The sequence below is a fragment of the Palaemon carinicauda genome, chromosome 18 (genome assembly GCF_036898095.1).
Source record: "Palaemon carinicauda isolate YSFRI2023 chromosome 18, ASM3689809v2, whole genome shotgun sequence".
NCBI lineage: Eukaryota > Metazoa > Arthropoda > Malacostraca > Decapoda > Palaemonidae > Palaemon > Palaemon carinicauda.
Window position 1 is genome coordinate 7,592,433 of NC_090742.1, and position 26,194 is coordinate 7,618,626.

General features: G+C 43.5%; 1 protein-coding gene across 1 annotated transcript in view; it reads right to left on the bottom strand.

Moving 5' to 3' along the window:
* Positions 1-19,966: 19,966 nt before the first annotated feature.
* LOC137658036 (A-kinase anchor protein 200-like) overlaps positions 19,967-26,194 on the bottom strand; it is a 17,241-nt gene continuing 11,013 nt past the window's right edge. The window contains exons 2-3 of the mRNA XM_068392751.1: positions 22,453-23,103; positions 19,967-22,358 (exon numbers count right to left, since the gene is read on the bottom strand). Of these exons, the coding sequence (XP_068248852.1) occupies positions 20,982-22,358; positions 22,453-23,103 (2,028 nt within the window). The 3' untranslated portion in view covers positions 19,967-20,981. The remainder of the gene's footprint in view (positions 22,359-22,452; positions 23,104-26,194) is intronic.

The window sequence follows — 26,194 nt, forward strand, 5'->3', positions numbered from 1 at the left end:
CGCTGGCGACTTGGCGCGTGGGCGTGCTGGCGAGTGGGCACTTAGACTCGCAGGCGAGGGTGTGCGTGAATGCACAGGTGAGCGCGAGTGCCTGGGTGATCGCTGGCGATCAGGAAAATGATGGCGCGTAGGCGAACGTTGTGGCCTAGGCGAGATCAAGCGCGTTGGCGAGCGATGTCGCGTTGGTGAGTGACAGCGTGCTGGCGAACGAAGGCGCATTGGCGAGCGACGGTGCGTCGGCGATCGATGATGCGTGGAACGCATGGGCGACCGACCGCGTGCAGGTGAGTTGGCGCGTGGACGAGTCGGAGCCCTGGGGCGATCATAGGCGTGGGCGCGTTGGTGAGCGCTCGCGCGCATGCGAAGGATCGCGCAGGAGCGTAGGAGATCGCTGACGCGTACGATGGCGCGCCGTGTCTGAGGGTCTCGGCGGTGAAGTCTCGTGGGCGGGCTCAGGAACTGGTTCGTACTTGCTGGAGACTGGAGCTCAGGCGGTGGTCGACGCGTAGGGGAACGCTGACAAGGCAAAGGAACATTGTCCTTGCCTGCGCCCAGATCCGAAGATCGTGGGCGCGCAGGCGAGCGTTGGCGCGCTGGGCGCGTATCAGGAACTGGGCATGCCGTAATGCGCTGAAGCGCCGGAGGTTGACAGCGCTCAGGAGCCTGTCGACGCGCAGGACCCACAGCTGGGGCTGAAGTGTGCGTGCGCGCAGGCGAGCGCTGGCAAGCAGGAGAACACTGACGAGCAGGAGAGTGCTGACGAGCAGGAGAGCGCTGGCGAACAAGGGCGCGTTGGCGATCAGGAGAGCGCTGGCGATCAGGAGAGTGCTGACGGTCAGGAGAGCGCTGGCAAGAAGAGTCTGACGACTCATCTGCCGTAGAGCACTTGCGCGCCGCAGGGTGCTGACGAGCAGGAGAGCGCTGGCGAGAAGGAGAGCGCTGGCGAACAAGAGATCGCTGGCGAGCAGGAGAGCGCTGGCGAACAGGAGATCGCTGGCGAGCAGGAGAGCGCTGGCGAGCAGGAGAGCGCTGGCGAGCAGGAGAGCGCTTGCGATCAGGAGAGCACTGGCGAGGAGAGTCAGGAGACTCTACGGCAGGAGAGCGCAGGAGAGCGCTGGCGAGCAGGCAAGCGCTGGAGATCAGGAGAGCGGTGGCGCGCTACAGAAGGGCACAGAGGTGAAACCTGGCGCGGAAGGGCCTCCCCAACATTGTGAGAGAGGTCCTTCTGCCCCGAAGGGACCGGTGCTTGCATAAGCAAGGGAGATCTGGCAGGCACAGGAGATCGCGAACGATCAGCAGAGAGGTCCAGAGGAGTTACTGCTACGGTCTGCTCCCAACGAGAAGAATCCTTCACAGGGGACAACGAGGATGACGACCCGAAGAGGAGGCGCCTCTTGACTCCCTTGTAAGAAGACGGAAGGCCTCGGCGACGAAGAGGAGGGCGAGCCTTACTGCGAAGACGACCTCGTGGCAGGGTATCAGCATCGTCAGTCCTCCGAAGAGGAGCCTCTGTTAGTGCACTCTCCCGAGAGGGAGCAACACTCGCAGGAGAGACCGTTGGACCCAGCTTCCCCCTCGAAGGATGTTCGGAGGGGGAACCTGGGCCTTCAGCAGCAACAGCAACAGTAGCAGCAGGGGTTTGACCCGACCCGTCAGACGCCTCTGTCACAACAACGTCGTCAATAGCCAAACGATCTACCTCTGGTATTACCGGCGACTGTTGGACAGCTGCCCCCAACTGGATCAGATCAAACAGGGCTTCCTTGGAGGGTGAGCCCTTAAGCCCCAAGGAAGCCCAAAGCTGGAAAAGATCATCATTAGACACAGTTTGGTCGTAGTCTACAAAATCAATAATATCCTCCCCGGAGGAGGAGGGGGAGCTGCCTCGCTATGGGAGGCAACGCCCTCTCCCACACACCGAGTTTGGGAAACAAAAGAAGGGCCTACGCTACCACACGGCGGCCTCTCACGAGAGACCGAACAAGTGGGAGCTTTGGAGGAGGTTCCGGCAACGGAAGAAGAGTCCTTGGAGCCTTCCTTCACCTGGGGGGAAGAACGGTCTCTCTTAGAACTCTTCTTACACCGCCGCGCAAACCTCTCCCACTGGGAGGTAGGCCACTCCCGACATTCCATACACAGATTATCACTATTACACCGTTGACCTCAACACTGCAGGCAAAGGGTGTGAGGGTCTGTCTCAATCGCCGACATAAAAGTTCCACATGGGCGATCGGGAACTCCAGGGCATTTCCGCATGGTGGAAAGCAAAGGTAGAGGCCAACTTCAAACAAACACACACTGGACAAAAAAGCAAACAAATTAAGGCTGTCAATATGCGAGGACGGGACAGAAACGTCTGTACATCGTCCGAACCAAAAGTGAAGTGAGGCAGCTCACCGGTATGTGGAGGGTTGAGGGGTAGCTAGCTACCCCTCCCTACCCCCGTGCTAACTAGCGCGGGGGTAGTTAAACCCTCGTTAAAACTTTAATGGCTCGTCATTTCAGCTACGCCGAAAGGAAACCCTATGTAAATAGCGTGGTTTGTATTTCGGTTACGGAACAAAGATAATTTGGTATAATTGTATTTTCTGGCAGTCTCTCTAGGGCAAGTATAAAAGATAAGAGGGCATTATAATCTTCAAATATGTTAAGTATATGAAAAGATTTCAATGAACTCACTATTCTAGTAGCTTACTTAAGCCCTGTCCACACGATCGAGCATGCCCGACGGGCAAACAGTGATACCAGACCACAATAATAAGTAAGAATGAGGGTTAATGACGTCAGAAGCGGGAAAACCACAGACAGGGATCTGGTATCATACAGTGTTGCCAGATCCCTGTCTTTAGTTTTACCGCTTCTGACGTCATCAACCCTCATTTTCACTAACTATTGTCGCCTGGTATCTCTGTTTGTCCGTCGGGCATGCTCGATCGTGTAGACAGGGCTTTAGATTCAGAGCCAGTTTTTGTGCTTAACCTCATATGAGACCTAATACTAGTAGCGGGAACCAGAGCTCCTCTACTGTGTCTTCATATCTGAGCATAGTCTCTCAATGTTCGAGTGATTAACACAGATACATATACCCATTACCGGCAATCTTTATCAGCCGTTCTTTTGAATTAACTACACCATTTTGATGAAATGCTTTTTCTTCTGTACAAGATTGTCAATATTACTTGGTTAATCCTTAAACTGAATCAATGAGAAGTTTTTGGTCTCCTGCTCTATGCCACCAGATGTCTACACACTGGGCAAAGGCCTTCTATTATATTTTTTCTCCTAAACTTTGATTTATTCACTTGAAGGAAAATGGCAAGCTCACACAGGCTGTTTAGTCTTGGGAATAATGTTCTGTAACTTCCATGCAATGAGACCTACATTTAATCGATGTTTATTTTATCTAGTCAAGGTCAAGGTCATGGGTGATAGAGTCATGCCTAAAGGAAATTTGAAGGAAATGATTCACTATGCAGTTTTTGCCTCACCTCTATAAGAATTCTTTCCATGAAAGTTCTTTTAATAGTTACTATCACCATATCAGTAAAAGCTCACTGTTGTGGATCACATGAGACCAGGTAGGAATTAAAGGAACTTGTAGGTTAGGATAAGGAATAAAAGGCTATTGTACATCCCCTATTTTTATTCTATATTTGCTGCATCAAGTTAAAGCTAAAAAATGACACTGTACTGTACAGTAGGTTAGCTAAGGTAAGGTAACTTAGCTAAGGCAAGGTAGATAAGGTAAGGTAAGGTAAGGTAAGGTGAGGTGAGGTAAGGTAGGTTAGCTAAGGTAAGGTAAGGTAAGATAGGTTAGGTAAGGTAAGGTAGGTTAGTTTAGGCATTGTAAGGTAAGGTAAGGTAGGTTAGCTAAGGCATTGTAAGGGAAGGTAAGGTAGGTTAGCTAAGGCAAGCTAAGGTAAGGTAAGGTAAGGTAGGTAAGGTATGTTAGCTTAGCTAAGGGAAGGTAAGGAAAGGTAGGTTAGCTAAGGCAAAGTAAGGTGTTAGGGTAGGTAAGGTAAAGGTAAGTATGGTAATAGTAGGTAAGGGTAGGTATGGGTAAGCTTGGTAAGAATAGGTAAGGGTAGGTATGGGTAAGCGGTAATTCGTACCCAAGTCACTCTGTACAAGTCATCTCGTACCCAAATTGCAATTCAGTTGACAGCTACAAGTGGGTACCTTATAAGTACCATAGAAAATGGCTGTTATCTTGGTAAGCAAATCCAATAGAACTTAGAGCTGATCCTACATTATATTTATATGAGGTACGTTTGCCAATTAACATTGAATATCACCAAACAGGACACTTGCCGTATGACAGTACAAGGTTTATAGTATGAAGTTATGAGCATAACTGATGCACGCCAGGATTATGAACATTAAGTCGAAACTTGACATGAAAATACTGTATAAAACAATAAGAAAAATCACAAAAGTATACACATCACCATAACTGTACAGATCTACGAATATGTTGGTTAATGGAATAACACTAATTATTCACTAACAGGTCTTTTTTTCAGCCGTGGCTTGCTTCTTTCACAATTAGACCTTATTTCACGGCTCCTTTGTTTTGACTAGAGGTACATGTTGAGCTACATGCATTAACCGAAAGGGCGATTATTTTTCAGGACAAAAATTGGTGACCTAACCGACCACCTATACACTACCTGACAGCCTGGAATAACTGGTTTTTTGGGCTCAAGCCATGGCGTCCTGATGGAAGGTTCCTTTTTGGTAGCTTCCTTGGGTATATAAACTACTAGATATTCCCAGAGAATTTAACCACAGGTTATCACAGAATTCTAACTTCTGGAGCGAGTATCCTAAAGGTTTCCCTTTAAGACATCGTATATCAACAGGGGACACATGTATTAACGTGCTATCTGCACCCCACATAGCGTTAACACTTCGATGTGCAGGGGCGGAGAATAGCTGGGGAGCCGTTCCACAGCTAATCTCGTCCGTGGCTACTTTTGGTACTCGAGACGTAAACAAACGGGCGCCATTGCTAAATGACGTCACGTCCGTCCTCATCCTTCGCTTAGTAGCTTGCCTTACTAGACGGATTTTTCCCTGTGCTTATCTTATCGACTTGCATCTTAGCCATGTCTCTACCCTCGGCCTCGCCTTCTTCTGGAAAGTTGAGTACAAGGTTCCAGTATTGTTTAAATAAGCTCTGACTGTAAAGTAACTTTTACTTTTCGAGATATTTTATGTTTTTTGGCAGAGCTGTGCTACTACCGGACCCGCCATTTTATGGCGTCGCTGTTGTTTTGCATGCCTTATTTAGCTAGCCTCAACAGCTTTTTCCGGCCTCATTAACTAATCGATACTATTAGTTATATAGTCTTCATAGCTAGGAACTTTATATATCGTGTTTTGACGCTCTTTTATTGGTCATCGACTGACCCCATACCAGTTCGCTAGCCTAGCCCCTAGGCCAGAGTGCCTATCATCAGTGTTCATGCATGATATATTACAGTGATCCTAGGTTTTGTTATGAAGATAGTGGCATTATTTTATGATACTGTTTACTGTGATGCAAGTGTTTTCGCCTTCAGGGACCATATAGGGGATAGGTTTGACAGTGTGCCTCTCTAACCTAACCTAATTGTAGGCCCCCTATATGCTCCCTTCACCCCCTGCCTTAGGGCATTCCCTCTGCGTAGCCTTGCTCCCCCTACCACGTAAGGGGATCAAGCTCATACCAGAGTACTTATCGCTTCTCTGTCCTCCCTAATGGAATAATCCCCCCTTAGGTTGGCCAGGGCACCAGCCGCCCGTTGAGATACTACCGCTAGAGAGTTAGGGGGTCCTTTGACTGGCCAGACAGTACCATATTGGATCCTTCTCTCTGGTTACGGTTCTTTCCCTTTGCCTACACAGACATCGAATAGTCTGGCCTATTCTTTACAGATTCTCCTCTGTCCTCATACACCTGACAACACTGAGATTACTAAACAATTCTTCTTCACCCCAGGGGTTAACTACGGCAATGTAATTGTTCAGTGGCTACTTTCCTCTTGGTAAGGGTAGAAGAGACTCTTTAGCTATGGTAAGCAGCTCTTCTAGGAGAAGGACACTCCAAAATCAAACCATTGTTCTCTAGTCTTGGGTAGTGCTATAGCCTCTGTACCATGGCCTTCCACTGTCTTGGGTTAGAGTTCTCTTGCTTGAGGGTACACTCAGGCACACTGTTGTATCTAGTTTCTCTTTCTCTTGTTTTGTTGAAGTTTTTATTGTTTATATAGGAAATATTTATTTAAATGTTGTTACTATTCTTAAAATATTTTATTTTTCCATGTTTCCTTTCCTCACTGAGCTATTTTCCCTGTTGGGGCCCCTGGGCTTATAGCATCCTGCTTTTCCAACTAGGGTTGTAGCTTAGCATTTAATAATAATAATAATAATAGGGTTGCGTCCGAGAATGAGGAACGGCCTGCCCTTCCTCTATTGCTGAGGCTAGGTTACCTGACCTTCCCTGCATTGCGATACATCTTCCAACCTTCCTGGTTCAGGGTGTAACATCCCTGCTCTAGGTTAGGCTTGGGGGGGAGTTAGTTCTGTGCCTTGCTGAAACGGTACCCATGCACCGTTCTCAGACAGGCTGCCTACCTTAGGCTAGGGAGCGTCCTCCCTTCCTTGGTGGCCGCTTTGGTACAGAGCCTCTCCTATAGAAGACTCTTCTTCTTCTCCCCTCCCCACCTACCTGTTGTATGGCCTAGCCTATACTTAGGTTAGTCTATACCCATCTGTCCTCTGTCCTACAACTCCTCCTTAGGGTGGAGTGATAGGGCTACCTTGAGTCCCTGTGTGCAGTCCGCTCTGGTACATATACCCTTCATAGTGTCCTATGGGGTTAACCACTGCATGCGTTTTGTCCGCAGGGGTTCTCCCCCCCCCCCCCCCCTTTTGGGTGTTCCCTAGCCCTTCCTTGGGCTACACTGGCTCCCGGCTGCCTGCGGCCCCTGCCACTGGGTGATAGGGCTAGCCTCTATCATGGGTACACCCATTCAGGTGGGATGCCTTGGGGTTCGTGTCCGTACCCCTACATCCCTCCTTCTGTCTCTTTCACTGTCCTGGTGCCGGTCCCTTGCCGCCTCTACTGTCGGTGATACCGACCTTCCCCCTTGGTGACACATTCCTTGGCCCCCGGGCCGTCAGTCCTCTGTGTGCCGGAGGGCTGCCGCCTCCCGTCGGCGCATAGCCGATGGCCTACCCTCATACCTCCTAGCTTCGGTCGTCTGTCCATCGGACCAGCCCCCGGAGAGCCGACATCCATTGCCGGCAGTCCGGTTCTGCTATAGCCCATCCTTGTCCCTGTCACCAAGCCGGCAACCTTCGGCTGCCAGAGCCGCTGCCTCCCGCCGGCGTGCCGTCGTTGTGCCGGCGTGCCGCTGTTGTGCCGGCGTGCCGCTGTTGTGCCGGCGTGCCGCCGTTGTACCGGCGGCCGCCATCCTGGCATTACTCCTGACTTCTATATGTGTCATCCCTAATGCCAGAAACTCTGCTGGAGCGGCCTCCGGCGTGCTGCCGGTCTGCCGGAGCATTCCGGAAGCGCCAAAGCGACTTGCACCCCTTCTCCTAGCTATCAACTCATGCTGATAGCCCTACATTGCAACCAGATGGTTTGACTACATAAATAGATAGGTATTGTCTTACCTTTCTATTAGTAGCCATGCTGTCTTCTTGCATATCACAAATTTCCAGCATGCTGTGTGTATCTTAGCACGGCTGGTTGCCAGAAACCGTTACCCTATGGGATCTTCTACATTCCCAATTCAATGGTCTGAGTGGTCTCAGTCCCAGATTTATATCCTTGGCAATTCCTACTAGAATTCCCCCTGCCTCCCTGGCAATCTATGAAGAATTCTGCCTTGTGCCCTTGGTCACAATCAAATTGCCTATGGATAAGGTTACGGTAACCAGCCGGGCGGGTTACACGGAGTATGTGTCTACTGTATCTCCTTCATTTCCCGCTCCACTCTCAAGCATCACAATGTTTATATCACTTAAAATTAAGTTAAAAATTAACCCTTTAATATTTAACTTTAGAATATAAGTCATTGATATGACTCCCTCATACTCATGTTCTCTTTCTCTTACAGGAGGAGTACGTGAAGTGCGACCACGGCTTCTGTGGAGTGAAGCGCCCGCACTTCTACGGGCACACGGCGTGTAGGACCCACACCCCTTGCGCCAACAAGAAAGGCGATCTGAAGTTTTGGGACCCGCAGAACTGTACAGTCTGCAAGGACCGCCTGGTCGAGGCATTCAATAATCCTCCCTCAGTGGAGGTTAGGGACGTTTCTCGATGGACCATACCTTGCCTCCGAAGACTTGAGGGCCTTGCTCTTCCCGAAGGCATCCCCAGACTCTGTGGTCCCCAAGGATCAGATCCCCACCGTCCAGATAACGGTGGAACCCGATGTAATCATGGCCCAGTCTATGCACGAGTCCCGCCTGGATGCCGACAAAGCGGAACGTATGTCGGAAGTGTCGGAGAACACGGAGAGGAACCTCATGGCCGAAGAACTGGACTAAGAGGAAGACCAAGTGGAATACACCGAGTCGGAGCAGGAGGTCGCTCCGCCTTCCACCCCCACACCGACTCCTACACTGACGGATGTATCACTCCCGTCTACCTCCGCTACCCCGGACCCCATCCCATCCAGCGCCCAGGAGATGTTCCGAATGCTCGAAGCTCTCATGGACAAGAAACTCCGTGAGACATACGAATACATCAGGACCATGGGAAGTTCAAAGCAGCCGAAAAGGATTTCGGTTAAGGACCTCCCGGCATGCTCGGACGCCAACCCCTGGAGGTATGCCAAGCACATGCCTATTACAACGGGCAGGATCTTCATCAGTGTGAAGGTCGGCTCGGTTGCCTGGAAGAAGTGGAATTCTTCCCGAGTTTTGAGGCTTATCCGGACTGTTACGTCCGACTTCGATCCGAACCTGCCTCTAAAGAGGAGACCGAACCGAAGGAGGTGATAGTGTTCGATCTCCCGAAGGCCCAGGCTATGCTGGCCAATACTGTCAAAAGTAGGGGTTTTACCTGCTCAAAACTTCCGGCGTTGAGCAAGAAGCACCCTACCTACGTCGCACCAGACGATGCGATCCTCCCCTTCATGGAAAAGGCCTTCGCTGCGGTACACAAGGCAGTGGAAGAAGGAAAACCTTGCCCTGCACTGAAGGAGTGCAGACCCTTCTCCCTGATTACTCCCCCCGATGTTCGACACTGGAAAGATGTCCAGCATACCTTCGTGGTAGGGAAACTAGAACCTGACGTTGCTGGACGTCAGTTTAACGAAGACCTCCCAAAACTTAATGACCATCTCCTTCGTCGGGAACATGACACGAAGGAAAGGCTCGCCACATCCATGTCCCTCCAGGTACAGCTCGACGTCATGGCCGGTGACACTAGAGTCCCCGACTACTACATGGTGCTCGCCAAAACGCATTTGGCGACTGTAGTTAAAGACCTGTACAGCTTCATGAAGCCTCGTAGAACCTGTCGTAAATTCGTGTTCTCCAGTGCTACAGTGAGACACGAACCCCGGAGGCTGATTTCCTCCAACATCTGGGGTAAGCACCTCTTTCCCTCTTCCCTCGTGAAAGAGATCATCGACAAGGCTGTCACGGAGAACAGGAACCTTCTCCACAAGTGGGGCATGTCGAAGAAAAGGAAATCCTCTCAGGACGACGGCCCTCAGCCTAAGAGGAAATCCTCCAAGCCGAAACCCCAGCAACATCAACAGAGACGACAGTTTCCGGGATCCGCTACTCCCCAAGTGGCTGCTCAGCCACAGCAGACCTTTCAGCTGGTCACCCAACCGGTCTTGTCACAGTCGCCGGTTTTCACCCCTGCTTTCGAGCAACAGTCGACTACCTTTCGTCCCAAAGGTAGAGGCTCAAACAGAGGTGCTGGCAGAGACAGATCTCGCCGTCCCTCCAGAGGCAGAGGCGGAAGGGGAGCTAGCGGCCGAGGCAGTAAACCCTCGGGACACCAGAAGCAATGAAGTGCTTCCGGTGGGAGGAAGACTCCGCCAATTCCAGGATCGTTGGACCTTCGATCCCTGGGCACACAGCATCGTCAAGAAGGGTCTAGGCTGGAGTTGGACTCAACCACCCCCAACCTTCCAGCAATTCTTCCAACAATCAACCCCCCTTCTGGAAGAATATGTCCTAGATCTCTTGAACAAGAAGGTGATAAGGAGGGTAAAGTCAACCAGGTTCCAAGGGAGACTGTTTTGCGTCCCCAAGAAGGACTCCGACAAGCTCAGAGTCATTCTAGACTTATCCCCCCTCAACAAGTTCATAGCGAACAACAAGTTCAAGATGCTGACTCTTCAACAGATAAGGACCCTTCCGCCTCAAGGTTCCTATACGGTCTCCATAGACCTGGCGGATGCCTACTGGCACGTTCCAATGAACCACCACGCTTCCTCCTACCTAGGATTTCGACTCCAAGGGAAAAGCTACGCCTTCAGGGCCATGCCCTTCGGCCTCAACGTGGCCCCTCGGATCTTCACAAAGCTGGCAGACGCCATCGTTTAACAGCTTCGCCTCCGAGGCGTCCAGGTGATGGCCTACCTCGACGACTGGCTGGTCTGGGCTCCATCGCCCGAGGATTGTTTAACATCCTGCAACAAAGTTACCCAGTTCCTAAAACACCTGGGATTCAAGATAAACGTGAAGAAATCTCGCCTCTCTCCAGCTCAGAAGTTCCAATGGTTAGGAATCCAGTGGAACCTTCAGTCACACCGCCTTTCCATCCTCCAGAAGAAAAGGAAGGAAATAGCAGGGTCTGTCAAGCGACTGCTGAAATCCAAACGGATCTCAAGACGTCAGCAGGAACGAGTTCTAGGCTCTCTACAGTTCGTCTCAGTGACAAACCCAGTGCTACGTGCACAGGTAAAGGATGCCGCGGGAGTCTGGAGACGTTCCGCATCCATCGCTCGAAGAGACCTCAAGAGACGGCTCCCAAACAGACTTCGGCTGCTTCTAAAGCCGTAGTCGGAAGCAAAGGCCCTGAAAAGGTCCATCCCTCTTCGACACCCACCTCCATCACTCAACATCCACACGGACGCTTCGCTGGAGGGTTGGGGAGGTCACTCCCACCAAAACCAGGCTCAAGGAACATGGTCTCCCCTATTCAAGACGTTTCACATCAACATCTTTAAGGCCATGGCAGTCCTTCTAACTCTGAAGAAACTCTCCCCGCCTCCCTCGATCCATATTCGTCTGACCCTGGACAACTCGGTGGTAGTCCGATGTCTCAATCGCCAAGGCTCAAGATTGCCCCAGATAAATCAGGTGCTTCTAACAATCTTCCGTCTGGCAGAGAAGAAGAAATGGCACCTGTCTGCAGTTCACCTACAAGGATTCCGCAACGTGACGGCGGACGCTCTATCTCGAACAAGCCCGATAGAGTCGGAATGGTCTCTAGACGCAAGATCCTTCTCCTTCATCTCTCACCAAGTCCCAGAACTCCAGATCGATCTCTTTGCAACGAGCGACAACAATCAACTTCCTCGATATATGGCCCCGTACGAGGACCCCAAGGCAGAAGCAGTGGACGCCATGTCACTGGATTGGAACAGATGGTCCAGGATCTACCTGTTCCCTCCCACCAACCTTCTGCTAAAAGTCCTCTCCAAACTGAGAACCTTCAAAGGAACAGCGGCCCTAGTGGCTCCCAAGTGGCCTCGGAGCAACTGGTACCCCCTAGTCCTGGAGCTACAACCCACGCTGATCCCTCTCCCGGGCCCAGTTCTCGCCCAGCAAGTACAGAAGTCGACTGTCTTCGCTTCATCATCGAAAGTCAGGGACCTTCATCTCATGATTTTCTCTCCCTAGCCGTGAAGAAAAGGTTTGGGATCTCGAAGAAAAGTCTAGACTTCCTCGAGGAATACAAGACCGAATCCACACGACGGCAATACGAATCATCCTGGAGAAAATGGGTCTCATTCGTCAAGGCAAAAAATCCTACGGAAATCACCATCAATTTTTGCATGTCCTTCTTCATTCACCTTCATGGACAGGGCGTAGCAGCCAACACGATTTCTACTTGCAAATCGGCCTTGACTAGACCACTAATGTACGCCTTCCAGATTGATCTGTCCAGCGACATCTTCAATAAACTGCCGAAGGCATGCGCTCGTCTACGCCCAGCACCCCCACCAAAACCTATCTCCTGGTCTCTGGACAAGGTGCTCCATTTTGCCTCCAGCTTGGACAACGATTCGTGCCCTCTCAAGGATCTGACTCAAAAGGTTATATTTCTTTTTGCTCTTGCTTCAGGAGCCCGAGTCAGCGAAATAGTGGCATTATCAAGGGACGAGGGTCACATCCTGTTTACAGACTCAGGAGACCTTACCCTCTCCCCGGATCCGACGTTTCTCGCTAAAAACGAACTACCCACCAAAAGATGGGGCCCTTGGAGAATCTGCCCCCTGAAAGAAGATGTCTCTCTATGTCCAGTAGAGAGCCTCAAGGTCTATCTTCGTAGAACTTCTGACTTTGGTGGAGGCCAACTCTTCAAAGGAGAAACATCGGGCAGCGACCTATCACTGAAACAACTAAGAGCGAAGATCACCTACTTCATTCGCAGAGCGGATCCTGACAGTACACCCGCAGGTCATGATCCTAGAAAAGTCGCATTGTCTCTGAATTTCTTTCAGAGTATGGATTTCGAAAGCCTCAAGAGTTTCACAGGATGGAAATCCTCGCGTGTTTTCTTCAAGCATTACGCGAAACAAGTGCATGAAGTCAAACATTTCGTGGTAGCCGCAGGTAGTGTTATGAAACCTGCACCTAACTCTGCATAGAACAGTGAGTTATTTGGGACTCTAACTCCTTGGGTGCCTATGTTGACCCTCACGTGATACATAGTGATTTCAAAGACACTTAATGTTTTTCATAGACTGTTCTTCTCTCTCAGGTGAAATGTCATAGTCGTCACATGAGTGCCGTATGCCTAGTGCATGATGTGTTTTTTCTTAAAAAGACTAATGTTCCTCTGGAACCCGTGCTTTCTAATAATTTGAAATTTTCTTTCAGATTCAAGAGCGAAGTCTTTCATTACTATTTACATTATAATTTTATTGTAAATACCTTTACATACCTTATTGCATTCATTACCATATTCTGCAATTGTGAAATAAAATTTCTATTTTATTTACTTGTGCGTCTCAATCCGCTCCTACTTATACTATGAAATACATGGTTGTCATAGTTTCATTATCCTTCCCCTTTTTCCTCTATAAAACAGTTGAAGATAATTGTGTCAATCCTTATTATATACTCACCCTTGCTATGTAATATTCCTAACTGAATACTTACTTGCGCTATACCTTCGAGACCAGACTGTTCTCCTTATAATATACAGTGCCTAACCACCACTTGTCTGTTTTTTGAGGATGTTCCTATACGAATAGCAACCATTCTGTCTTGTCTCCGAGTTCTTCACGTTCTCCCCGCAAGGTGGGTAGCCCTTCAAGAACCACTTTGATCCTCAGCATGGTCCGTTGGGACTTCTCTGCCAAGGGGGGCAGGGAGTTTCAGCCCCACGGTACCTCAATCAAGATTACCATGCTTACTTTATTCAAAGCCCTCGGCACTTACACTAAAGGGGAAAATCTACCACGATACATTGATTCTCTGGTATTCTTCCATCAGGACGCCATGGCTTGAGCCCAAAAAACGGATTTTGAGCGAAGCGAAAAATCTATTTTTGGGTGAGACAGCCATGGCGTCCTGATGGACCTTCCCTGCTACTTCGTCCAGCCTTTCAGGTCCCACCTTGTCCTGCTGTATCATGGTGATCGGCAAGCAACTGGCTTCAGGATGAGGACGGACGTGACGTCATTTAGCAATGACGCCCGTTTGTTTACGTCTCGAGTACCAAAAGTAGCCACGGATGAGATTAGCTGTGGAACGGCTCCCCAGCTATTCTCTGCCCCTGCACATCGAAGTGTTAACTCTATGTGGGGTGCAGATAGCTATGTGGCGCGTTAATACATGCGTCCCCTGTTGATATACGATGTCTTAGAGGGAAACCTTTAGGATACTCGCTCCAGAAGTTAGAATTCTGTGATAACCTGTGGTTAAATTCTCTGGGAATATCTAGTAGTTTATATACCCAAGGAAGCTACCAAAAAGGAACCTTCCATCAGGACGCCATGGCTATCTCACCCAAAAATAGATTTTTCGCTTCGCTCAAAATCCGTTATTTGGGAATGATATGGCTATAGTATGAGCTGACTATAGTAAGAGTTAAGGTTAAAATAAGATAAGGGTAGGTAAGGTAAAACAAGGTTAAGATAAGTAAATCAAGATTAAGTAAGGTAAGGGTAGGTAAGGGTAGGTAAGGTGGGGTTAGGTTAGATAGAGGTAGGTAAGGGGAAATTAGGTTAGGTAAGGATATAAAACTGTGGAAGTCAGTTAGGGAAGGGTGAGTAAGTTAAAAGTAGGTAATTGAGGGCAGGTAATGTAAAGGTAGGTAAAATAAGGTTATGTAAGATACGACTAAGTAATGAATGGGCAAGGAAGGTGAGAGTAGGTTAGTTAGTGATGGGTAAGGAGAGGGTAGCTTAGGTAAGGATAGGCAAAGTGATGGTAGGATCGGTATCTTACGGTAGAGAAACTTCGGCTGAGAAACATGACTGACATTTATGTCGCTACTGTAGTGTACATCTTCAGAGAGATTTGTTGTTAGGTATGCGGGAATTGGCTTACAACTGATAACCCTCTCGAACCATATATTCTCCGACTGATTAGACAGCATGAATTAAAGTTCCTGATAATTCCTGATGATGAAATTCACTTCAATCTGTTTCCCAACTACTCAAAACTGTTATTTCTTAGTTTAGTCTTTCAATAATTCTCAGATACAGGAGTTGAGAGTACATAAGTGGAAGTAGTTTGCAACAACGTTTTGGCATTTGGTTCAACTCTGCTTTACTGAACTATAATAAAACCAAACATGCTAATCAATAGCCTACTGCTCAGCCTACTTTGCGAGTAGGCCCAATCTGGCAAGAAGCTTTGTCTCAACAAATATAGGCCTACTGTAGGCTATACAACATACTTCTATCAGATTAGTTTTCACTTAAGAAAGACCACATTATCTGTGATATTTTTTAAACATCAATGAAGTTATTACGCATTAAAGAAAGCCTTACCTTCATATTAATGTGAAACAGAAGTATTGCACAGCACAAATTAACCGCAATTTAATATATCGCCGTTCATTATGGCTAAGGAGGAGTAACAAGTGACGGGAATAATATTATTTATTTCTTCTTCTTCTTAGTTCTTCCTCTTCTTCTATTTATGTTGGAGAAATGTTACTATTCCAAACTTTCAGAACTGCTTACATCCCCAAAAAGGTTCTAACAATGTTTAGTAAAATTCAAAGCCTTTTCACATACTTATTCCCAAATCTCAATCATCTTCATCATCATATTTAATTAGAATCTGCACTGAATTGCTGGTATAAACTGGAACTAGAACTACTAGTAGTAAGGATGGTAGTAGTAGAATAAACTATCATTACTGAAAGAAATATATAGGGTCTAGAAAGAGTTTGAAGAGAGAGAGAGAGAGAGAGAGAGAGAGAGAGAGAGAGAGAGAGAGAGAGAGAGAGAGAGAGAGAGAGAGAGAGAGAGAGAGAGAGAGAGAGAGAGAGAGAGAGAGAGGAGATCCTCACATAAAGAGAAAACATTATTATATTATTTAGCTAACCTATAGAATATGGGATGAAATATATAATATATATTATTTTTGAAAATGATAATAAAGCCACGATCAAGTTATATTATTAAGAATATCATATTCTCATTAATTTCGTATAGGTTTAGTTGTGGTCTACTTAAAAAAAAAATAGATAAGACCTTCATAAGATAATACTTTCACCTCCATCTAAAATTATGAACGCATTTACTTGTCATTATATAGGGAACTTCAATATACCATAGGCTCAAGGAAATTAACTCTCTCTCTCTCTCTCTCTCTCTCTCTCTCTCTCTCTCTCTCTCTCTCTCTCTCTCTCTCTCTCTCTCTCTCTCTCTCTCTCTCTCTCTCTCTCTCTCTCTATAATTCAAGGACATGTAAACAATGAAAATAAAAGTAAATAAAATAACTAGAAATTTACTATTATAGAAATTGTAAAATAAACATTAAATAAAATAAAAAACAATCCTATTTTCAATATTCATAATGCTTATTTTTATTTAACTGATGCTATTTGAATTAATTCCATGGGATATAAGCAATGCAAGGTGTGTGGGGCTCCTAGTTAGTAACTTATATTAGATTCATTAGCATGTCGAGAGAATGAACACCAACAGATTTTGAGTTTAAGCTTCTGGTCTAGGTTATTGTGTAGGGGGGTTGATTTATATATACCAGAAGGTGATTGATCTTTAAAAACAAGTTTCATATCACAAAAACAAATGATATGTGTATCTTATATTTTGATGGTTTCTAATGAATAAATAAATGTATATATTTTCTTTGTAAACACTTTCTTAACCCCTTTTATTAATTGCTTCCTATTTTCTTTCGTTTCGTTTGATTATCACATTTGTATGAGTTTCCCTTTAAAATTAGAAGAAAACGGTATTGCTCAATAAAACAGAAAACTATGAAAGCGTAGACTCTACTATTTAAGTACCAATCACATACTTCATGAATCACAATAAATAAAGGCATAGTTACCAAATTGGTGACTCCAATAACAAATATTTGATCTTAGAAAGAACTTTAATACTTTAACATGAATTCTAATATATTATCAAAAATATTAAATTTCAGTTCAGTAAACAGGTGACCAGCTTACGTCGACAACAGTATAAGCCTCATTTACTGATGGCTAAGTTTTCAAGTAAAATTATTCATGAGCATACACACATGCATATATATATATATATATATATATATATATATAGAAATCACATTCATTATTGGGCACTTTATTAAACAGTTTTTAGTTGGTGTCCATAATGCTGAGCCTTTCCACTCCTTTTCCTAGTGTCAATATCTTCACGATCTATAATAATTTATAGCCATAGTAGCGCATAACTGTTATGGATTTGGCAATCCACTCTCAGCGAGTTACTAAAAAACTTATAGTTTTTTTTTTTTTTTTTTTTTTTACAGACAAACTGAAAGGAGTCTGCATGATGGACTAAATGAGAGCTGGAAGAGGATCCCCAGGAAATGAACCGAGAAGGAGAATGAAGAGACAATGAAGAAATTATTCCAAGAAAAATAACCATTTTTATTCACTCAATCCATTAGCTTTCCAGCCATGATTGTGATTCAATGTCCTTTCCAGGAGCGCTCTCACCTACTCTCAGATCTGTTGTTAACTTTTTTTTTTTTTTTTCCGAAAGGGAGTAGGCCTATTATCAAACTTCTTTTAAGATTCCTCTTCTATTTGGTCTCATCGTTAGCACGACTTTGTTGTAGATGGCTTAGACTTTTGGTGACACACATTCCCTAATTTACTATAAAAGTTTACTCTTTGGCGGTTGTCTTTTCATTTCTCTTTGATGTTGCCATTTGATTACTGTCTATTGTTGCCTTTTGAGTACTCTCTAAAGTTGCCTTTTGATTATTCTCCAATATTGCCTTTTGATTACTCTCTGATGTTTCCTTTTGATTACTCTCTATTGTTGCCTTTTGATTACTGCCTTTTGAGTACTCTCTGGTGTCACCTTTGGATTACTCTCTAATGTTGCCTTTTGATTACTCTTTAATGTTACCTATTGATTACTCTCTGGTGTCACCTTTTGATTACTCTCTAATGCTGCCTTTTGATTACTCTTTAATGTTACCTTTTGATTACTCTCTAATATTACCCTTTGACTACTCTCTATTGTTACCTTTTGACTACTCTCTATTGTTACCTTTTGATTACTCATTAAAGTTGCCTTTTGATTACTCTCTAAAGTTGCCTTTTGATTACTCTCTAATGTGGTCTTTTGATTACTCTCTAAGGTTACCTTTTGATTACTCTCTAATGTTGCCTTTTGATTAATTTCTGATAATTCCCTTTTAATCACTCATTGATCTCTCACTGTTGCTTTGCAATACTCTTTGAAACTATTTTTTTTATCAGTCTGTGATGGTTACCTTTTAATTAATCTTTGATAATTGCTATTTTATTTATTGCTCACTGTTGGTTACCTTTTAATTACTCTGTGATGGTTACTGACTGATTACTCTTCAATGATAAGTATTCTATTACTCTGTTGCCTTTTGATTAATCTCTGACCATTGCTATATCAACTCTTTGACAGTTGTCTTTGGATTACTCTGTGACAGTTACCTTTCAAGTAGCATGTTCTTTGAACCTTACCTTTCGATTATTGTTACATTTGTCTTTTAATTAGTATTTGATGGAGATCCTCCGATTACTGTTACAGTTGCCTCTAGATTCCTCCTTGACAGTAGCTTTCTAATTAAACTACACTTCTAACTGTCACCTTTCTTACTGTCACTGCTGTTGAGTGATTACTCTTTCACTGTCACCTTTCGACTACTCTTAGACTGTGGCATTTTACTTATCATTTGTTGGTTACCTTGCAGTTATCCTTCGTCATTTCCTTTTTTTTTTTTTAAATGGCTATTCAATAGTTGCCTGTTATTTACTCTTTGTCAGTTTACTTGAATTTATTTCAACAATGTTGTTTTTATATGCCAGTGGATATTTAGCCTACCCTTTAGTTAATCTTTGTAGATAAGCATAATATTGGTCTTGAAACCAACGTTGGTCTCGTTTGGCCATTCAGTACCAACGTTGGATTTTTGCCTTTTGATTTTTCCCTGATTGTTACCTTATTTTGAGCTTCAGGCGAAGCATTAGAAGAATTAGAACTAGAACTTTTAAACCAATAAAATTAAATTAGAAGGATCATTGTCTGGTTGCCATGACATGACACTCATGGCTTCTAATCGATTCAGTTTTAAGTTAGAGGAGAAAGATAAATACTAGTCTAGGAAAAAAAAAGAGAAAATTAGACAAGATATAATAGATAACTGAGGAAGTGGAAGGTTAAATATAAGATAGGATGAATTAGGAAATAAAGTGAAGTTGGAGAGGATGTGTGGAGCATTGAAAAAAAAAAGAAAGAAAGAAAAAAAAACTAAACACATGAGAGAAGACGTGTTGTTGAGCAAAAGAAATACACATACAAATGAATAAACGAAAATGATCAAAAGTGATAAGTGGAATGAAAGAGCAAAGTACAGTAGGAGAGAAACAAGGAGGGAGCAAGTGAAATGTCATGTAGCAAGAAAAACTAGTTGTTGTATAATAATAGTGAACAAGCAAGGCAATGAAAACAGCTTGATATACAATAGAAGAGTAACAGAGTGAAGATGCTAAAACCACTTGAAAAGAAAATGCAAAAAAGGTGCGAGTGGGAATGAAGTAAGATTAATGAGAAAAAAAGAACCCCAAATGCAATTTTTTCTGCTGCTAACAATTCCAACAGCACTAACTCTCCAAGGTTTAAAGGTCATTCATGAGACTGGCAGAGGTAATGGACAGGATAATGTCCTACAGACCGACCATATATACATATGATCAGCACTCAAGCAATGATCAGTGAGGGACAGGTAATGGTGACTCAGCAGGCAGACTTATAACCCCCCAAAAGCCTCCTCCATAGCTAACATGGGTTAGGAGGCTACAGACACTACTAGAAACTATCAAACTTAAACAAATCTCGAACTTCCGTCTCAGGGACGTTTTAATTACTTTACAGCAGCAGCAGCAGCAGCAGCAGCAGCAGCAGCAACAACAACAACAACAACAACAACACCACCACCAACAACAACAACAAAAACAACAACAATAATAATAATAATAATAATAATAATAATAATAATAATAATAATAATAATAATAATAACAATTTTGGTAATTAGGTTAGCAAACGACCACTGGAATTTTAATGTTTTTTATTTTAAATATCATTGTGCCTTTATATTTATATAAAGGCTACACAGAATGCCACAATTTCAAGGTACAGTATTGCTGAAATTCAATTCTGTTACTCTCAAGCACAATTAAGACTTTATCAATATCTAAGAAGCTACTTTTTTCAAATATGTACTTTGCTTCATTCAAAACTACATTAAGTAAACGCAACAAAATATTGCATTGCCATCACAGTTACTTACAACACAGTAGGAGTACTTGATTTCAGTAAAGGTAAAATAGATAACAAAGAAAAAATAACAAAGGAGAAAAAGATTCAACTCTCAAAGATTAACAAGAAGTGAGCAAAGGATAGTTTACCACAAAGGTGTAGGGTAGTTAAGCCGGTAATTCATAGAATATCTTTTCACGGGCTGAGGAGAATAAAGCCCTGGGGTCCTGAATAAGTTATAGTTGTCATAAGGAGAGTAATAAAAGTTGTAGGGCCGGTATGAATTGAAGGGGTTGGGTTCACCGACAATGGGATACCTAGAATCAAACCGGGCTGGTTGATTACCGCTCAACACGTTGTAACGCGATTGGTAAGGGGAGAAGGAGGGTCTGACGTCATACTGCTGGTTTTGTTGGAAGGCTCCTTGGGATCCATCCGTTTGGAAGGGATTGTTGAAGATATTAACACCAGTGTTTTCTCCATCCACATTGGGGTTCCTAAAGTTTAATGGGAAAGTGTTCGGGCCATGGAAATCTTGACTGATATCTTCACGTGTTGGCATCATTGAAGCCATGAAACTGTCAAATCTGTTGGGGACATTTGAGAATCTGGAATTTTGAGGGGACATCATCAGTCAAATGGAAATGAGTAGGTCCCTCATTCTCTTGCATATCTTCATAGTCGAAAATGCTAACATCAGAAGTTGAAGAAAGCGGCCTTGTGTTTGGCATCTGCGGCTGCATGTCATCATTCATCATCCCATCCATATCTTCAGATTGCTCTTCCCCGAAATTTTGTTGGTGAGGATTAGGACCAGAGAAAGATTGCTCTTGAGATGGTCCATAGGGATTGAAAGGAAGAGCGGGTGAACCGTAAGATGGTCCCTGGAATGCGATTGGAACTGTACTTTGAGTAAGAAGAATATGTGAAAGGTTCAAAAGGGACGTTGTCTTGTAACTGCACTCTTTGAGGCTCATAGAAATTTTCTTCAGTCCATCTATTAGGGAAAACTGGCATGGTGTTTTTAGGGACAAATTCCTCTGGGAATATAATTGGCTGCTGAGCCAGCATATTTGGAGTAAGCAAACCACTTTGTTCAGGTAGCTCACTATCATTAGTAAACGTGTCATCTTCTTGTGTATATTCTGGGATATCTGAATCTATTGGCTCTTGCTCAACGTTTTCAGCCTCAAATACAACATTTGGTGGAATTTGGGGTAAGTTGGTATTAATAACTTCAATTGTGGGTCTTCCTTCACTCAAAAGAGGTTTTGTTTCAATCACTAATATGTTAACCAATGCAGGGGTCTCATCATCGTTTCTCATTGGGATAGGTTCATTTGAAACATCTACATCTGTAAACGAATTGTTTTCATTTTCTGGAAAAGCCGAAAATTCGTCGTTTTCAATATCACCACCTGACGAAGACTCGTCAGGGATATAATATTCTCCAGGGGACATAAACATAAATGGGTTATCTGATACATCGTCTGGGTAATAAGCACCATCAAATGTGTAGTCTGGGATCTGATCATAATCGACTGGGCGCTGAGATTCTTCCCCAATACCTGCAAGTAACATTCCCTCATCAGAGGAAGGGAAGGATGATCCAAAAATGCTTTCGTCATTAGGAGGAAGTACGAATGGCTCCTCTGAAAAATATGAATCCTCAGAAATCACCAAAGTAGGCATTTGTTCATTGTCTTCCCCCTCTGTTGGCATAGATTCCTCGAAATAAGTTGGCACCACTTGCTCCTCTCCATTATTGAGTGGGAAGCTTTCTTCTTCTTCTTCCTCTTCAGGTGCTGGAACTATTTCATCTTCTATTATGAAAATTTCTTCATTTCCAGGAAATACTTCCTCTGGTGTATGCATAAAAGGCGATTCTTCATCAAAAACTATTATGACTTCTCGCTCATCTTCAGATGGCATTTGTTCATTAGTTTCTGGTACAATCTGTTCTCCCTCAAATACGGTTTCGGCTCCAAATACTGGTATCACCGGCTCATCTTCAAATGTCTCTTGATTTTCATCTGGGATTACAACAACCCTGTCACCTTCGTTAAATAATCCTTCAGTTATTTGGACTACCTGGGAATCGTCTTCAAATGTCTCTTGATTTTCATCTGGGATTACATCGATCAGGTCACCTTCGTTACGTAACCCTCCAATTATTTGGATTACCTGGGAATCGTCCTTCATATGTCTCTTGATTTTCATTTGGGATTACATTAACCAGGTCACCTTCGTTAAGAAGGCCTTCAGTTATTTGGATTACTTGGGAATCGTCTTCAAATGTCTCTTGATTTTCATCTGGGATTACATCAGCCAGGTCACCTTCGCTAAGAAGGCCTTCAGCTATTTGAACTACCTGGGAATCATCTTCAAATGTCTCTTGATTTTCATCTGGGACTACATCAGCCAGGTCACCTTCGTTAAAAAGGTGTTCTCTTATTTGATCTACCACATATTCATATGTCTCCTCTTCACTATTTGACCACGATGTTACATCTTCACGTACCGGTTGAGATATAAAATCCGGATCTTCAATGGTAAGGGAAGCGTTTTCATCAGTAGGTTCTAATGTGGCAGGTGCATCTGGCAACTTTGTCTGATTTACCTTGGGCGAAATTTCAGGCTCCTCTACTTCTTTCGGTGTAGTGATATCAACCGGTTCAGTTGTACCCTCTGCAATTTCAATTGGAACCTCGTTCTCTTTTTCAGTTATAGCTGCTGAATCGACAATTGCCGCATCCTCGTTTTCTTCTGTAACCTGATTTACCGTTGGTGAACCGTCGATATCATTGTCCTCTGGATTAGCCTCTTGGATAAGATTCTCAAGATTTTGCTTGTTATCTGGTGTGTGGTTGTTTCTGGGACCAGGGACGGCTAGCCCAACCGCTAGGCAAGCGAACAAGCATAGACATATCTGCAAAGGAGAAAAAGAAATATAAGCTTTTTTCCTTAATAGTGCATAGACAATCATAATAATTCTAAATGTTCATAATTAGAAAAAACACCATACATTAAACGTGACAATGGGGAGAGTAAGTTATTAAATACAAACTTAAAACTTTATACTTTTTGATTAATTATGTTATTTCAATCAAACTGAAACATACTTCATCAAGAGAAGAGAAAATTTTCCTTAAACGATATAATAAAACACATCTGTGCTTTCGGAAAAGTATTGATGCATGTATGGAAATATTTTAAATTTTCTGTATTATCTTAATCATCTTATAATACAAATTAGAGAACCATTTTTTTGGATGTGGTATAATTGTCTTGGTTATAAACATCTTATTTTAATCAACATAATCGTAATCTATAGAACAGATCCACGTCTGTTAGCAGTTATAGAACTCAAATCCATTAAATGTTACGAAATGTTCTGATAATGTTGGTAAGTCTCATGTCAGTCATTTGCATATTTCTAGCATGTAATCTCTAAAAAAAAAAAAAAAGAAAAAAAAAAAAAGAAAAAAAAAAAAACTGTTATCAATAAAGCAGCAATCATTGCGTCTAACTTATTACTTCGTAGTTTAGGCCATAAAAAATTGTAGATTCTTAAAAAAAACACATCAGTTTCAACGACTCACAGTTACATTACCAACTATAAATAAGAATAATCATACATTTGCGACAACTGTATGATCGCAACAGAAAGTTAAATGAACAGTGATGTCAAAAAAAAAAAAAAAAAAAAAAAAAAAAAAAAAAAAAAACATTGACTGAAAAAAAAAACATCTTAACTGCACTGTAAGCCTACAGATAAGAATGAGAAAAGTCCCCCAAAATAATAGTAAGACAATTACAGGTCCCGCTGTCTCGATGAAAAATGGAAATAAAGAAAAGCATTATGGAAAGAAGAGAAGTGAATGAGAATCATGTACGATGTATTTCCCTGTTCCTGAAATCATGACGTCTTCGAATGTACTTGAAGTGTTCTTTCACATCATATCTCCAAGGTTATTCCGGTCATCTTCAACCACTAATACCCCCCCCCCCCCCCTCTCTCTCTCTCTCTCTCTCTCTCTCTCTCTCTCTCTCACCCAGATTTTTTTTTCATATTCCAACTCGTCCAACTTTATCTTACCTTTCTTTATTTTCAATTCTCTCTCTCTCTCTCTCTCTCTCTCTCTCTCTCACCCAGAGTTTTTTTTTTCATATTCAAACTCGTCCAACTTTATCTTACCTTTCTTTATTTTCAATTCTCTCTCTCTCTCTCTCTCTCTCTCTCTCTCTCTCTCTCGCCCAGATTTTTTTTCATATTCCAACTCGTCCAACTTTAGCTTACCTTTCTTTATTTTCAATTCTCTCTCTCTCTCTCTCTCTCTCTCTCTCTCTCTCTCAGATTTTTTCTTTTCATATTCCAACTCGTCCAACTTTATCTTAACTTTCTTTATTTTCAATTCTCTCTCTCTCTCTCTCTCTCTCTCTCTCTCTCTCTCTCTCTCTCTCTCTGTTTTTTCTTTCCATCTTCCAACTTGTCCAACTTTATCTTAGCTTTATTTTCAATTCTCTCTCTCTCTCTCTCTCTCTCTCTCTCTCTCCTTGCCCCTATTTTTTATTTCTATCTTCCAACTCGTCCAACTTTATTTCTCTCTCTCTCTCTCTCTCTCTCTCTTTTGACCCTATTTTTTATTTCTATCTTCCAATTCGTCCAACTTTATCTTTTATTTCTCTCTCTCTCTCTCTCTCCTCTCTCTCTCTCTCTCTCTCTCTCTTTTGCCCCTATTTTTTATTTCCATCTTCCAACTCGTCAAACTTAATCTTCTTATCTTTCCTTATTTTTAATTTTCTTTTTCGTTTCCCTCCTCCTCTTATCCATCTTTTTATCCTCGTATCCTCCCCCCTTGTCTCTCTTTTCTCTTGTGTATTTCTCCATTCTCCCTTCAATCCATCCTCTTCTTTCAACTATTATTCCACCCTTCTGCTTTCCCACTCCTCCACCGGCCATTTAAGATATTCATTTATTCTCTGCCACTCTCTTTCGCTTCTCCCGAAATCCACAATCCAATGAATCTGCTCTGTTTTCCCGATGACAAATCCTGTCTCTTCAGTTCTGCGACGCTCGGTGGCTAGACTAGACAGGATGGGATAAGAAAGGAATGGAGGAATAGGATCATGAAAGGTCCAGGAAGTTTTGATTCTTATGTTATGGAAATTGCTGCCAAGTAGGAGGAAGAGAGCCGAAATAGAAATAATAATCATGTACGAATAACCGAGATATTGGGTCCCCACTTCGGCTAGGTCAGAATTAAGCAAATGTCGAGAACGGAACGATTGATTAGTAATGTAAGGTAAATGAGATTTTGCTTCTTCATGGAGAGAGAGAGAGAGAGAGAGAGAGAGAGAGAGAGAGAGAGAGAGAGAAAGAGAGGTGGGGTGAAGTAGGGTTGCATGTTTGTTTATTTATTTATATATATACATATATATTTATATATATACATCATATATATATAATATAAATATATATATATAATATATATGAGAGAGAGAGAGAGAGAGAGAGAGAGAGAGAGAGAGAGAGAGAGATGGGGTGGCTTGTTTTTCTCATTTATGGAATGTTATCATTATCACCAATAATAAGCATGAGAAGATTCAGAAAGAATAGATTAAACAGAATATTAATCAACTGACTGGGCTGGCCTCCACGAGAAGAAATGTTGATGAGGAAGTAAATATATAGCAAAAATGAACAATGAGTGAGGTAACAATATATAACACCATCCCCACCACCACCACCACCATCAACAACAACAACAACAACAACAACAACAACCGTTTCTAGTCCACTGCATGACAAACGCCTCAGACATGTTCTTATTCACGTCTGGGGTTTGGCCAGTTTTCAATACCAAGCTGGCCAACTGTGGATTTGGTGATGGTGGGAGACTTGTCTGATCGCTCACAGTAAACTAACCTATAGCATGGGTGACCCTGACTAGTACAGCTTTGCTGACCATGGCGATACACAAACCCTTTCACAACGTTAAGGTATCCCCACTCAGAAA